This window comes from Aquarana catesbeiana, linkage group LG06, assembly GCF_042186555.1.
Source record: "Aquarana catesbeiana isolate 2022-GZ linkage group LG06, ASM4218655v1, whole genome shotgun sequence".
Lineage (NCBI taxonomy): Eukaryota > Metazoa > Chordata > Amphibia > Anura > Ranidae > Aquarana > Aquarana catesbeiana.
Window position 1 is genome coordinate 153,008,944 of NC_133329.1, and position 12,959 is coordinate 153,021,902.

General features: G+C 40.2%; 1 protein-coding gene and 1 long non-coding RNA gene across 2 annotated transcripts in view; both read right to left on the minus strand.

The window, feature by feature from the left end:
• Positions 1 to 1,908: 1,908 nt before the first annotated feature.
• LOC141101770 (uncharacterized) lies at positions 1,909 to 8,707 on the minus strand. Its single transcript, XR_012235015.1, has 2 exons — positions 6,965 to 8,707; positions 1,909 to 6,813 (listed from the first exon to the last, which is right to left on the minus strand). It is a non-coding gene; the product is annotated as an uncharacterized lncRNA (long non-coding RNA).
• The window catches only part of ZC3H7A (zinc finger CCCH-type containing 7A), a 166,257-nt gene continuing 162,005 nt past the window's right edge, over positions 8,708 to 12,959 (minus strand). Inside the window, exon 23 of the mRNA XM_073591074.1 lies at positions 8,708 to 11,632. Within this exon, the coding sequence (XP_073447175.1) occupies positions 11,443 to 11,632 (190 nt within the window). The 3' untranslated portion in view covers positions 8,708 to 11,442. The remainder of the gene's footprint in view (positions 11,633 to 12,959) is intronic.

A 12,959-nucleotide genomic window follows, 5' to 3' on the forward strand; every position in this document is an offset into this window, starting at 1 on the left:
TCTGATTAGATGTTGACAGAGGATTCTTTAAGTGCCAGTTACTGAAACACAAGCTTTAAAGGGACTCTACATTTATTTCAGCAAATACCATACAAAACCATATTACAAATAAGGAAAGCCATTATATACAGTGGGGATGGAAAGTATTCAGACCCCCTTAAATTTTTCACTCTTTGTTATATTGCAGCCATTTGCTAAAATCATTTAAGTTTATTTTTTTTCCTCATTAAATGTACACACAGAACCCCAAATTGACAGAAAAACACAGAATTGTTGACATTTTTGCAGATTTATTAAAAAAGAAAAACTGAAATATCACATGGTCCTAAGTATTCAGACCCTTTGCTGTGACACTCACATATTTAACTCTGTCAAGGTGCTGTCCATTTCTTCTGAACATCCTTGAGATGGTTCTACACCTTCATTTGAGTCCAGCTGTGTTTGATTATACTGATTGGACTAGATTAGGAAAGCCACACACCTGTCAATATAAGACCTTACAGCTCACAGTGCATGTCGGAGCAAATGAGAATCATGAGGTCAAAGGAACTGCCTGAAGAGCTCAGAGACAGAATTGTGGCAAGGCACAGATCTAGCCAAGGTTACACAAAAATTTCTGCAGCACTTAAGGTTCCTAAGAGCACAGTGGCATCTATAATTCTTAAATGGAAGATGTTTGGGACGACCAGAACCCTTCCTAGAGCTGGCCGTTCGGCCAAACTGAGCTATCGGGGGAGAAGAGCCTTGGTGAGAGAGGTAAAGAAGAACCCAAAGATCACTGTGGCCGAGCTCCAGAGATGCAGTCGGGAGATGGGAGAAAGTTGTAGAAAGTCAACCATCACTGCAGCCCTCCACTAGTCGGGGCTTTAAGGCAGAGTGGCCAGACGGAAGCCTCTCCTCAGTGCAAGACACATAAAAGCCTGCATGGAGTTTGCTAAAAAAAACACCTAAAGGACTCCAAGATGGTGAGAAATAAGATTCTCTGGTCTGATGAGACCAGGATAGAACTTTTTGGCCTTAATTATAAGCGGTATGTGTGGCGAAAACCAGGCACTGCTCATCACCTGTCCAATACAGTCCCAACAGTGAATCATGGTGGTGGCAGCATCATGCTGTGGGGGTGTTTTTCAGCTGCAGGGACAGGACGACTGGTTGCAATCGAGGGAAAGATGAATGCAGCCAAGTACAGGGATATCCTGGACGAAAACCTTCTCCAGAGTGCTCAGAACCTCAGACTGGGCCGAAGGCTTACCTTCCAACAAGACAATGACCCTAAGCACACAGCTAAAATAACGAAGGAGTGGCTTCACAACAACTCCGTGACTGTTCTTGAATGGCCCTGCCAGAGCCCTGACTTAAACCCAATTGAGCATCTCTGGAGAAACCTAAAAATGGCTGTCCACCAACGTTTACCATCCAACCTGACAGAACTGGAGAGGATCTGCAAGGAGGAATGGCAGAGGAGCCCCAAATCCAGGTGTGAAAAACTTGTTGCATCTTTCCCAAAGAGACTCATGGCTGTATTAGATCAAAAGGGTGCTTCTACTAAATACTGAGCAAAGGGTCTGAATACTTAGGACCATGTGATATTTCAGTTTTTCTTTTTTAATAAATCTGCAAAAATGTCAACAATTCTGTGTTTTTCTGTCAATATGGGGTGCTGTGTGTACATTCATGAGGAAAAAAAATAAACTTAAATGATTTTAGCAAATGGCTGCAATATAACAAAGTGAAAAATTTAAGGGGGTCGGAATACTTTCGTCCCCACTGTAGATCTTCAATATGTAGCATAAAAGATCAACAGATCACTATTATAATTTCTCCTACTTACATTCCTGGCGTATATGATCAAAGTTTCCCACAAAACCTAGTGTGGTATTTTAGTTTCTAAAAAAGTACAAGTGCAGCTTTGAGGTATAACAAATTCATCTTTACTTCAGGCAGATCTGGTTAAAAGACACATTTCAGAATAGAAAAACATTAAATAAAAATCAACAGATTTTCAATACTTTGCATACTTTAATTACAGTTTGGCAATCACAGAACAAATACCAATGCCTACTGGAATGCACTTTTTTTTAATTATGACTGAGATACTGAGCAAACACACTATTATCTATATTTGTCCAGGGAATTCGCAGTCCAGTTTCAGATTCTTGTTTCAGAACATTAAAACTAGACAAAAGTTTGCATCGACAAACAATATTAAACACGTATCAAAGAATCACACCATACATTTTCCTAAAAACTGAACGGGCACAACACTGGAGTATTAATGGGAAAACCTAACTGAACATCCTAATTCAAGCATAGCAAAACCTCAATACTACTTAGGTACTCATGTCCACCAGCTGTAAAGGAAAGCATCAAAAATGTTCTCAACTTTGAATAACTGGCACATCAGTATGGAAGTATAAAAGAGATTTGAAAGATTTAGCGTTTTTTTCCTAAATCTTAATGTTGGAGTAATGACTTACATGCTACACTGCTTATTTTATTCCTGCAGTGATTCTATCCACTGGATTCCAATGGGCCACTCAGCACAAGTACAGTTCTCCCTATTCAGGGTATTCCCTTTCCCTTACAGGGACCCAGAGAGACACCCTTGCATGCACTCTCTCTGTACAGAGCTGTGTGCATCCATACAAAAACACAGCTACAATGCCTTAGAAAAGAAAGCCACTCCCCTATTCCTGCCTCCTCCCTCCTCAAAGCCAATAGATGGATAGCTGCCGTCCATTGTGACTTGCTACACAAAGTGCGCTCTCCCTACGGAAGTTTAGGGGAGGATGCGCATAGGCATTGGGAGACAGTGGTAATGCTATTAATATGTGAGTGTTTGCTTTAATGCATGCATAGAATGCATTATTTTTAAAAACACAGAGCCTTTACTACAACTTTAAATCTGTTTAATGTATTTATTGCATGTATTAATGTATGTTTTTGAATAGTGTCTTTTCCTTATTATTGCAAAATTCACCAAAAGCAGGCAAAAAAAAAGTAGTGGGTAGAGACTAAGGAGTGATCTAATAATGAAATGAGAAGATACAGTAAAGATTCACTTTTTTCTTCATGGACGTAATATTTTATTCCAAATCAGATGCGTTTTCAATTGTCTGAAAGCTTTTGCATTCCATAGTAGAAGGTTGCAGGCACAATGTTTGTGTTGGTTCCTACCCTGGTTTCTAGCCAAAATGAAGGACCCTTTCAATATACCAGGTATTAGCTCTGCCTGGTTATGTGTATTTTGTGCTATGTTGGTCAGCGTGGGCCCAACATATGGACAAGGTTGAAAAAAATATATATTTTTTTTACTTACCATAAAATCCTTTTCTTGTGGTCCTTTAAGGGACTTAGGAAGTGTAACTTTGGGTTATATTGTTGCTTTCAGGAGGATTTCCCACTGGCTAACAAAAAACTGTAGGCCACCCTGGATAACCACCCCAGTTACCAGCATGCCTGAATTTTGTAGTAAAGCAGTACTGAGTGCACAATCATAAACACAGGGGTGGGACTTGTGTCCCTCAATAGACTGCAAGAAAAGATTATAATGAGTACAAAAAAAAGGAATCTCTTTTGAGATTACTGTACAGGACACAGGCAATGTATTAATATACTATAGGTTATAGGCTCATACATTCAGGTGATTGGACACCGACAAGTTTTTGAGGATAACCCTAAGGCAACTCCCCTATAAACTTACCCCACTCAGTGAGGCTTTAGCTAGTAATGCTGAGTAACAAGGAGAGTTTTTGAACAGAAGGTTCAGCCTTACAAAGTTGGGCAACAAAAGCTTGGTGCCTAAAGAGCATCCTCCAACAGATCTGGTGGAGTGTACGCATAACAGCGCAGGAGGAGGTGTTTGTTTTAGAGCATAGGCTCTAGAAATCAAATTAATTTTCAATCTTGCAGTGGTGGCTCTTGAAGCTGGGTGCCTCTTGCCAGGACCCGAGGATCAAACAATTTTATCTAATGGAAGCAAGAGCTTTTAGGCACAGTCTTTTGGCTCTGACAATGTGCAGGCAATGTAGACTTCTTTTGGATGCTTAGGAACAGGGCACAAAGATGGCAGAACAATGTCTTCATTGAGATGGAATGCTGACACCACATTTGAAAGTAAGTATGGTTTACGCCATAATACAACCATGTTGTTGTGAAGTATGAGAACAAGCTCTTCACAGGAAAGGGCCGCTAGTTCTGAGATACTTTGAAAAAACATGATAGCCTACAGGAAAGGCTACTGGTAAGGCACACCAAGGGAATATTCCTGATGGGTTCAAAGGGTGTTTTTTTCCACGTCAGAAAGAACCAAGGTCCCAGTGGGGGTTACTGGAAAGGGTGCCTTATACAAGAAACAACTTGAATAAAGGTTTTTACAAGGGAATACAAAGGTAAGGGCCTTAAGAAAACTATGCATACAGCTGAAACTTGCCATTTTAGGGTACTGAGTGCTAGACTGTGGTCAAGCCCTTTTTGCAGAAAGGACAGAATGTGGGGTACCGAGGAGGATGGTTTTATGACCTTTCTCTGAGAAAGCAAAAAACTTTTTCACACATGACCCCATTTATGAATTGGTCAAGTGCCTCACCAAATACACATGTGTGTGAAGCACCTCTTGCAAGCAGCTTCTGCAGTCCAAGCTTTTAGCCAGGGAATGCTGCGCATATGTATAGAGATAAGAGCCATTCTGGATACATGTCTCATGACCTGTATCACAGCATCTACACAGAAAAGAAGAGCAGTGGAAAGCTGTTGAATATGCTCTGCAACTGCTTGACCCTAAAAGACAGGGTAATATTGGTTATTCAGCTGTAGTATGACATACAGAAATAGAAGCACTAGCTGGTTGCAGGACTGGGCCTTCCATATTAAAAACAGTTTTAAAAGCATCTCAAATATTCTGTCAGCAGAATCCTTAAAGGATAAAACATCTTCAATAGGTACAGTGAGAAGTTTGTTTAGGAAAAAGCATGACCCAATCATCATAGACTGCCTATTCTATCTGTTCATGAACAGGGAATGTTTTGCAAGGCTTAGTATGTCTCTTTGTGCCCAAAGGGGCGATGCAAGATGAAGGAGAGTAAATATTTACAATGCCAACGTTTTTGCATATAGCTGTTGTTTTACAAATAAACATTTAATACAGGGTGAATCCATAAAACTGGATTCATTTAGCATTATGGGTTTTCTATAGAAAGCTTTCAGACACACTCTGATTGAAACCATATACAGAGCTATCTTAACAGGAAGGCAGAGAGGGATAAGTGCCATCTGTGTAAATTTTAGCTTGAACTCTGTAAACATGCTTTTTTCAATATAGAAGGTATTAGATATTTCTGCACATGAGTTTATAAGTACAGAGACAAATTATCAACAGTTTGTGCCTAGCAAAATTTTTTCAAAGGGTAAACAGAATGAGAGGGAAAAGAGGTTTCCTGTTTTAGTTTACAGCTAGTAGGATATACCAGCAAAAGGTTTTCTGAGTATGACCTTGACCACTGAGGACATGAGACCTTACAGTAAACATGCGAGAACTGAAATATGGCTAGTGCCACTGCAGCCCTGTCCATTGTACAGACTTCAACTTATAGGCTAAGTTCACGTTTTTCCCCCTAAATTCCAGCTACCCTATGTACCAACATAGCATTAAATGTACTTATTTTGCAAAAATAAAACAGTTTTCCATTAATTCTACACACCTCACTCTCTCTTTATAGCTGTTTAAACACACTGCTCAATTACTTCTGCCTTACTTCCTGGATTTTAGGTCATGAAACAGGAAGGAATTGACCAGCTGACCTCATTAGCACACACCCTGCATCATCTATCCTCAGCTGGTCAACTTCTTCCTGTGTGAGTGAGTGAGGTAAGCCTGTGCAGAATTAATGGAAAGCTGTTTTATTTTTGCAAAAGAAGTACATTCATGCTATATTGGTACGTGGAGGAGCTGGAAGTTAGAAAACAAAAAAAAAACAGGTGAACTTATCCTTTAAACCTGGCTCAACCACCTAGTGAATTACTGACCTAGAGCAAGTGTTCAGTTATTACAAATACAGTTTTCACGTCACATACCATTTTCATAAAATGTGTTAGGCCTCATGAACACAGGTGCCAAGCCACTGGTAAATTGTTAAACTCTTTGAGAGCTTGGCAACTGTTGTAACTGGATGGGGTTGGATGGTGCAGCTAGCGGTATAAATGTTTAGGGTAGTACTTGCCCAGAAAAAAAATGCCCAGAATGCAGACTGCCTTTGTTTCAGGAATTCATCCCTGGGTTCATACTGCCCTAAACGTTATTACAGCTAGATTTCCCACCCAGCCACAGCAGCTACTGGCAGTGGGACCAGACAGTCACCTGTACCTTCCACCCAACACCAGAGTCCCATGTGTCAATGCTAAACACCTAGTGTGCATAGGGCCTTGGACATATCTAGAAAACAGCACATACAAAACTACACCCAAATGTATAAAGCACTATGTTTTGGAACTTCACTAAATATGAAAATAAACTGTATGAACAATGATAAAATGCTATGTGGACCCTAATTAAAAATATAGTTTTTTAAAAGGCAAATAAACCACAGTATATAAAAGGCATTTATATACTTGCATGGCAACACGATGGATATTAATTGCAGTCTGAACAAAAGTGGTACAGAGGCTAAAACAATCAAAACAAACCTTAAAAGTTATAACATATTTATCGATTATTGCAAGCATACACTATGCCAGTTACTCCGCAACAATGCATTATAATATCCCATGGATATTTATGAAGCTGTATACCAGTGGTTCTCCTATCCTCAGAACCCACTAACAGTCCAGATTTTAAGTATTACCTTGGGGAGACGCAGATTAGAATACTGAAATCACTGAGCAGCAAATGATATCATGTGTGAAGTATTTCAGTTATCTTGCAAACCTGGCCTGTTAGTGGGTCCTGAGGACAGGGGTTGAGAACCACTGCTGTATACTATCATGATGATAATTAAGGCAAAGTGCACAATTTATGCTCTACAGTATTTGTCATTATGCAACAGAAAGTAGTCATGCCTTTTTGTGCCAGCCCCAGCACCAGCCCCCTATTTAGGTACAGCTTGGCACAAAACTACAGAACAGATAGACATTGTCAAAAATAACCTCAGCATGTTATGCAAAGCCATCCTTGCATGCAATATATTAAATGGATAACTCCTTATTTTAGGTGGCCTGCAGCACTTTATATACCAAGATTTGGGCAATCATGCCCAAAATGTATAATTTTGCAATAACGTAAGAAAAATACTAAATATACAGAATAGGAGTTTCTTCATTCTAAACTAAATTTAATAAGAATAGCCAAAGAATACCTGTCAATTGATGTGGATGTATGATATAACTTGTCTGAAAACTCACTGTCTAAAAAAGTTACAGAAGCCAGATTTAAAAAAATAAAGAAGGCACCTATTCTCATAAAAAAGGACTTGTATATGACTTGTATTAGGATCATATTATTCCAGGCTTTATTTTATAACCTGCATAAAAAAAAACTTGAACTCTTACTTGTTGCTAAAGGATACAAAGATTATTTCCTTCCCACCAGGTATGTATAACAATAATAAAATGTTAACACTGTATTTTAAAGCCCAGCTCTGGGGTGAAAAAGAAAAAAAAAAACTGACAGTGCCCCCCTCTCACTGCAAGGGTTAAATGCCTGTTACATCTAGGAGAAGGTGAGATGGCTGCATCACTTACCTTACCCCCACTTTGGCCAGCTCTTGACCTGTCCTCTTCTCAGGGCTGAGGGTGTTACTTTAGCGTTATTTAGAACTATTAACCCTGTACTGTATGTGGAAGAGGCAGGACTGCAAATGCGGGAGCATTTCAAGGATGGTACACATTTTATAACCAGGGTTACAACCCTGCCGGTCCCAGTGACTATCCCGGTATGTTTATTGGGTCTTTTGGAGCTACAGGACAGTTGCACACAGAACATTGTTGAGTATACTACTTTTTTATGCTCAAAAGGGCATCATTCTACACTGGAAAGAAAACATTATCCCCCACAGCGAACACTTGCAAGGCCACTTATCTACATCGGGGCTGCCCTCGGAAGTTTGAAAAAGGTTAGGGTGGCTAGCTCTCGATACCAGACCCAAGCGGGTAGTCCTGCATGGCTTCTCTATTACATTGAGTAGAAGCTGGATGGGGTGATAGTGGTTATGATATAATTGATCTGTTTTTTCGTTCCACACTCTTAGCTTGATATTTTCCTCAGAAATTAGAATTGCTCAGCTTAAATGATTGGTGTTAGGATCAGAGGGGCTATGCAAAATTTGGGGCTTACCTGTTTACTCCAGTGTAGGAGCCTTTACTGTGTGTGCACAACTGGTATCCTGCTTATTGTATCTTTTTGTATGGTCGGGGGGGTCGGTTCATCCACAGAGAGGGGGGGGGGGGTAGAGGATTCAGAGAAACCTCCTCTATATCTCTGTTTGTTTGGGGGATGTGTGCTTGTACCTCTGTAATTGTGCAAAGTATTACACCTTATTTCTCTATCCTTAGGCAAAAAGGAGCATTTAACCCTTGCAGTTGTGGAGCAACGTACAGTATTTCACCAAAGTGCATACACCCCTCACAGTATTGTAAATATTTTATTATATCTTTTCATGTGACAACACTAAAGAAATGACACTTTGCTACAATGTAAAGTAGTGAGTGTACAGCTTGTATAACAGTGTAAATTTGTTGTCCTCTCAAAATAACTCAACACACAGCCATTAATTTATTTTATTTATTTCAGGTACTTATATAGCGCCGTCAATTTACGCAGTGCTTTACATATTCATTGTACATTCACATCAGTCCCTACCCTCAAGGAGCTTACAATCTAAGATCCCTAACTCACATTCATACATACTAGGGACAATTTAGACAGGATCCAATTAACCTACCAGCATGTCTTTGGAGTGTGGGAGGAAACCGGAGTACCCGGAGGAAACCCACGCAGACACAGGGAGAACATGCAAACTCCAGGCAGGTAGTGTCGTGGTTGGGATTCGAACCAGCGACCCTTCTTACTGCTAGGTGAGAGTGCTACCCACTAGACCACTGTGCCGCCCTAATGTCATGTGACTTGTTAGTGTTAGTGTCAGGTTGAATGGGGAGCAGGTGTGTTAAATTCAGTGTTATCGCTCTCACTCTCTCATACTGGTCACTGGAAGTTCAACATGGCACCTCATGGCAAAGAACTCTGAGGATCTGAAAAAAAGAATTGTTGCTCTACATAAAGATGGCCTAAGCTATAAGAAGATTGCCAAGACCCTGAAACTGAGCTGCAGCACAGTGGCCAAGACCATACAGCGGTTTAACAGGACAGGCTCCACTCAGAACAGGCCTCGCCATAGTCGACCAAAGAAGTTGAGTGCATGTGCTCATCGTAGTCATATCCAGAGGTTGTCTTTGGGAAAGATGCAGAGGTTGAAGGGGTGGGGGTCAGCCTGTCAGTGCTCAGTCCATACGCCGCACACTGCATCAAATTCGTCTGCATGGCTGTCGTCCCAGAAGAAAGCCTCTTCTAAAGATGATGCACAAGAAAGCCCACAAACAGTTTGCTGAAGACAAGCAGACTAAGGACATGGATTACTGAAACCATGTCCTGTGGTCTGATGGGGCTAAGATAAACTTATTTGGTTCAGATTGTGTCAAGTGTGTGTGGCGGCAAACAGGTGAGAAGTACAAAGACGAGTGTGTCTTGCCTACAGTTAAGTATGGTGGTGTAAGTGTCATGGTCTGGGGCTGCATGAGTGCTGCCAGCACTGGGGGAGCTACAGTTCATTAAGGGAACCATGAATGCCAACATGTACTGTGACATACTGAAGCAGAGCATGATCCCCTCCCTTCGAAGACTGGGCTGCAGGGCAGGATTCCAACATGATAACAACCCCAAACACACCTCCAAGACGACCACTGCCTTGCTAAAGAAGCTGAGGGTAAAGGTGATGGACTGGCCAAGCATGTCTCCAGACCTAAACCCTATTGAGCATCCTCAAGCAGAAGGTGGAAGAGCGCAAGGTCCCTAACATCCACCAGCTCTGTGATGATGTCATGGAAGAGGACTCCAGTGGCAACCTATGAAGTTCTGGTGAACTCCATGCCCAAGAGGGTTAAGGCAGTGCTGGAAAATAATGGTGGCCACACAAAATATTGACACTTTGGGCCCAGTTTTGACATTTTCACTTAGGAGTGTACTCACTTTTGTTGCCAGAGGTTTAGACATTAATGGCTGTGTGTTGAGTTATTTTGAGGGGGCAGCAAATTTACACTGTTATACAAGCTGTACACTCACTACTTTACATTGTAGCAAAGTGTCATGTCTTCAGTGTTGTCAAGATATAAAAAAAGATATAATAAAATATTTACAAAAATGTGAGGGGTGTACTCACTTTTGTGAGATACTGTATGTGTTTTTAACTGTAAAATATTTTAACTGGTGATACCACAAAATTCAAGTATTTCTGACAATTGACCTTTTAGCTATAAATGTGTTTTCTAACTTACCGCTAAACCTGAATCCTAAAAAGACTAAAGAAAGGGGTCAAGACTGTAGAACTACTCTGTCTGTTTATGACATTTCTTGGCTCCTTCATCTGATCAGGTATCAACAGTACAGATGTGCAGACAACACAAGTACTAGTGATCACATTTAAATCAATTTGTCTTTGTGAGGGCATTGGGATATAAAAGCAGACATAAGCATTGTTGATACCTATGAAACATTTGAGGTCAGGTTACGTTCACTTTATTCAGGAGGCATTATTTTGGTGGCTGAAAGTCATTGCTATATTGCTAGAGAGAAAGTAAAATTGTATGCTATCTACATAAAAAAAGTCAAATTTAAGCATTTACCTACCAATGACAATATTCTGTTCAACTTCACAGTATGGTTTATTTTACCGAAAGAGTAATTCACTTAGTATAGCAATTACCCAATCAGGTGTTGGCAGAATGTTTTTTAATGTCCAACACACATTTGGGAATTCAAATTGAACACAGGTTCAAAATAAAAAGAGTGAATATATAAATGTTGGTGGATAGCTGTAACAGATATTGTCTGCCGGTAGAGCAAGTATACAATTAGGTGATCAAACACATTCCAGGAAAAAATAAAATAAAACCACTCCCCTTAAGTTGTTTATAATATTAAACTTTTACTATAACAAGTAATCTTTCTGCAAAAGTTCACTTAAGGCACCTCTCTGTATAATGCTCCTTGGCTCCGCTTTTTCTATCAAATTAAGTGTGACCCTCTCAGTGCAAGATATTGAATCATTCAATAATGCACAGCTCTACACAAGAACTCAGAGCATAAAATTGCTGTTTTAACAATTTTAGGAGCTTTTTTTTTAAACTTATATTGCATTTGTCTCCATGTAGCATTTACTTCTCAGGATAATTGGCTGTTTAATTGAAAGCATTAATCAAAAAACTATATTTTCCAAAGTCATTATCATCTGCACTAATGAGCTGATCTTTGCGTGCTTTCAGAAGTTTTTGATTTAGAACTTTACTTCTTTCTTCCCATTCTTGAAGTTCAGCATTTCCATGGGCAAATCTGCATTTTTCTCCATCAGGGCAGGAGCCAGATAAGAACCTAATTAAACAAAAAGGTGAAAATAGTTAACAGTTCTGCCTGTGACTGTCAGAAATCTGCCCCAATCATGTTATTTCCACAAAATAATAAAGATTTTATTTCAAATATATATTTGTATGCCAATATAAAACCGTTAATTGATATTAATTATTTTTACTCTGTATTCCAAAGGCTGTTTTTATTTTTTATTTTAAACATGTGACCAGGAGCAGAGGACTAGAAGCTCCTCCTGCTTACGTTTCCCTGCAGACAGGCTGGGAAAGAGCTAGGTCATGTGACAGCTGTATATTGATTACTTAGATGTTTGTTACTTAGATATACAGTTACTTAGATGTTTGTTTTATTAAAATAATTAAAGTGCCATCATCCATATGCAGAAATAGCAGGGACAATGTAAATTAAACACTGTGTTTAGTATCACTTTAAGTTGAACTCAGTCATACGGCAATTATAGATGTGTTTTTCAATATAGTGGTACCTTGGATTACGAGCATAATTAGTTCCAGAAGAATGCTTGTAATCCAAAGCACTCGTATCAAAGCGAGTTTCCCCATAGTAAATAATGGAAACTTAGATAATCCGTTCCAGTGGCACTGCTAATGTATGCAGTACCACATGTAACCAGAGGTGGGGGGCACCGGAGACATTTGGAAACACTAGGAGACACTCGGGAACGGAGTGTTTCCGAGCGGCTCAGAACGGCTTCGAGTGTCACCGTCGCCCCCGCACCTTTCTTGTATGGCAGTGTGGCATTTATTTCTGAGATCCAAGCCTGGACGGTAGAGTGAGCCGCCTGCATCCAGTGACACGCCACAAGTTTTCAGGCACTAAGGGTTTCATGCAGAAAGGTGGCAAGAAACTTATCCACGTCAAGGTCAGGGAGCAGTCCTAGTATGCATGGCCTGGGGTCTAGTTGAAGAGGGGAACCCATGTAGTCATGTATGGAACTTGATTATTTGCCCCCTGTAAGCCTGAATATGAGGACAGCTCCAAATTAAATGGAAGAAAGTACCATGTTCAGTAGAGCATGTGGGGCACATTGGGGCTCTGATTAAAGCAATATTTAAATATTCTTATTGGAGTTAAATAGGCTTTGTGTATAATATACAGTTGCCTCAGACGGTCAGAGTTTAGCTGAAACTAGTTTTGTGCCTTCCAGCAACGCATCCCATTCTGATTCCTCTAGAGGCTCAATATCACTCATCCATCAGGATTTAGCCCTGTCGACTACTAGATTAGAGGTGGGGGAACACAGAGCATTATACAGTGCTGATATTAGTTTGGAGGGTTCTAAGCTGGTGATGATATCTATCAGGGATAGACTGCG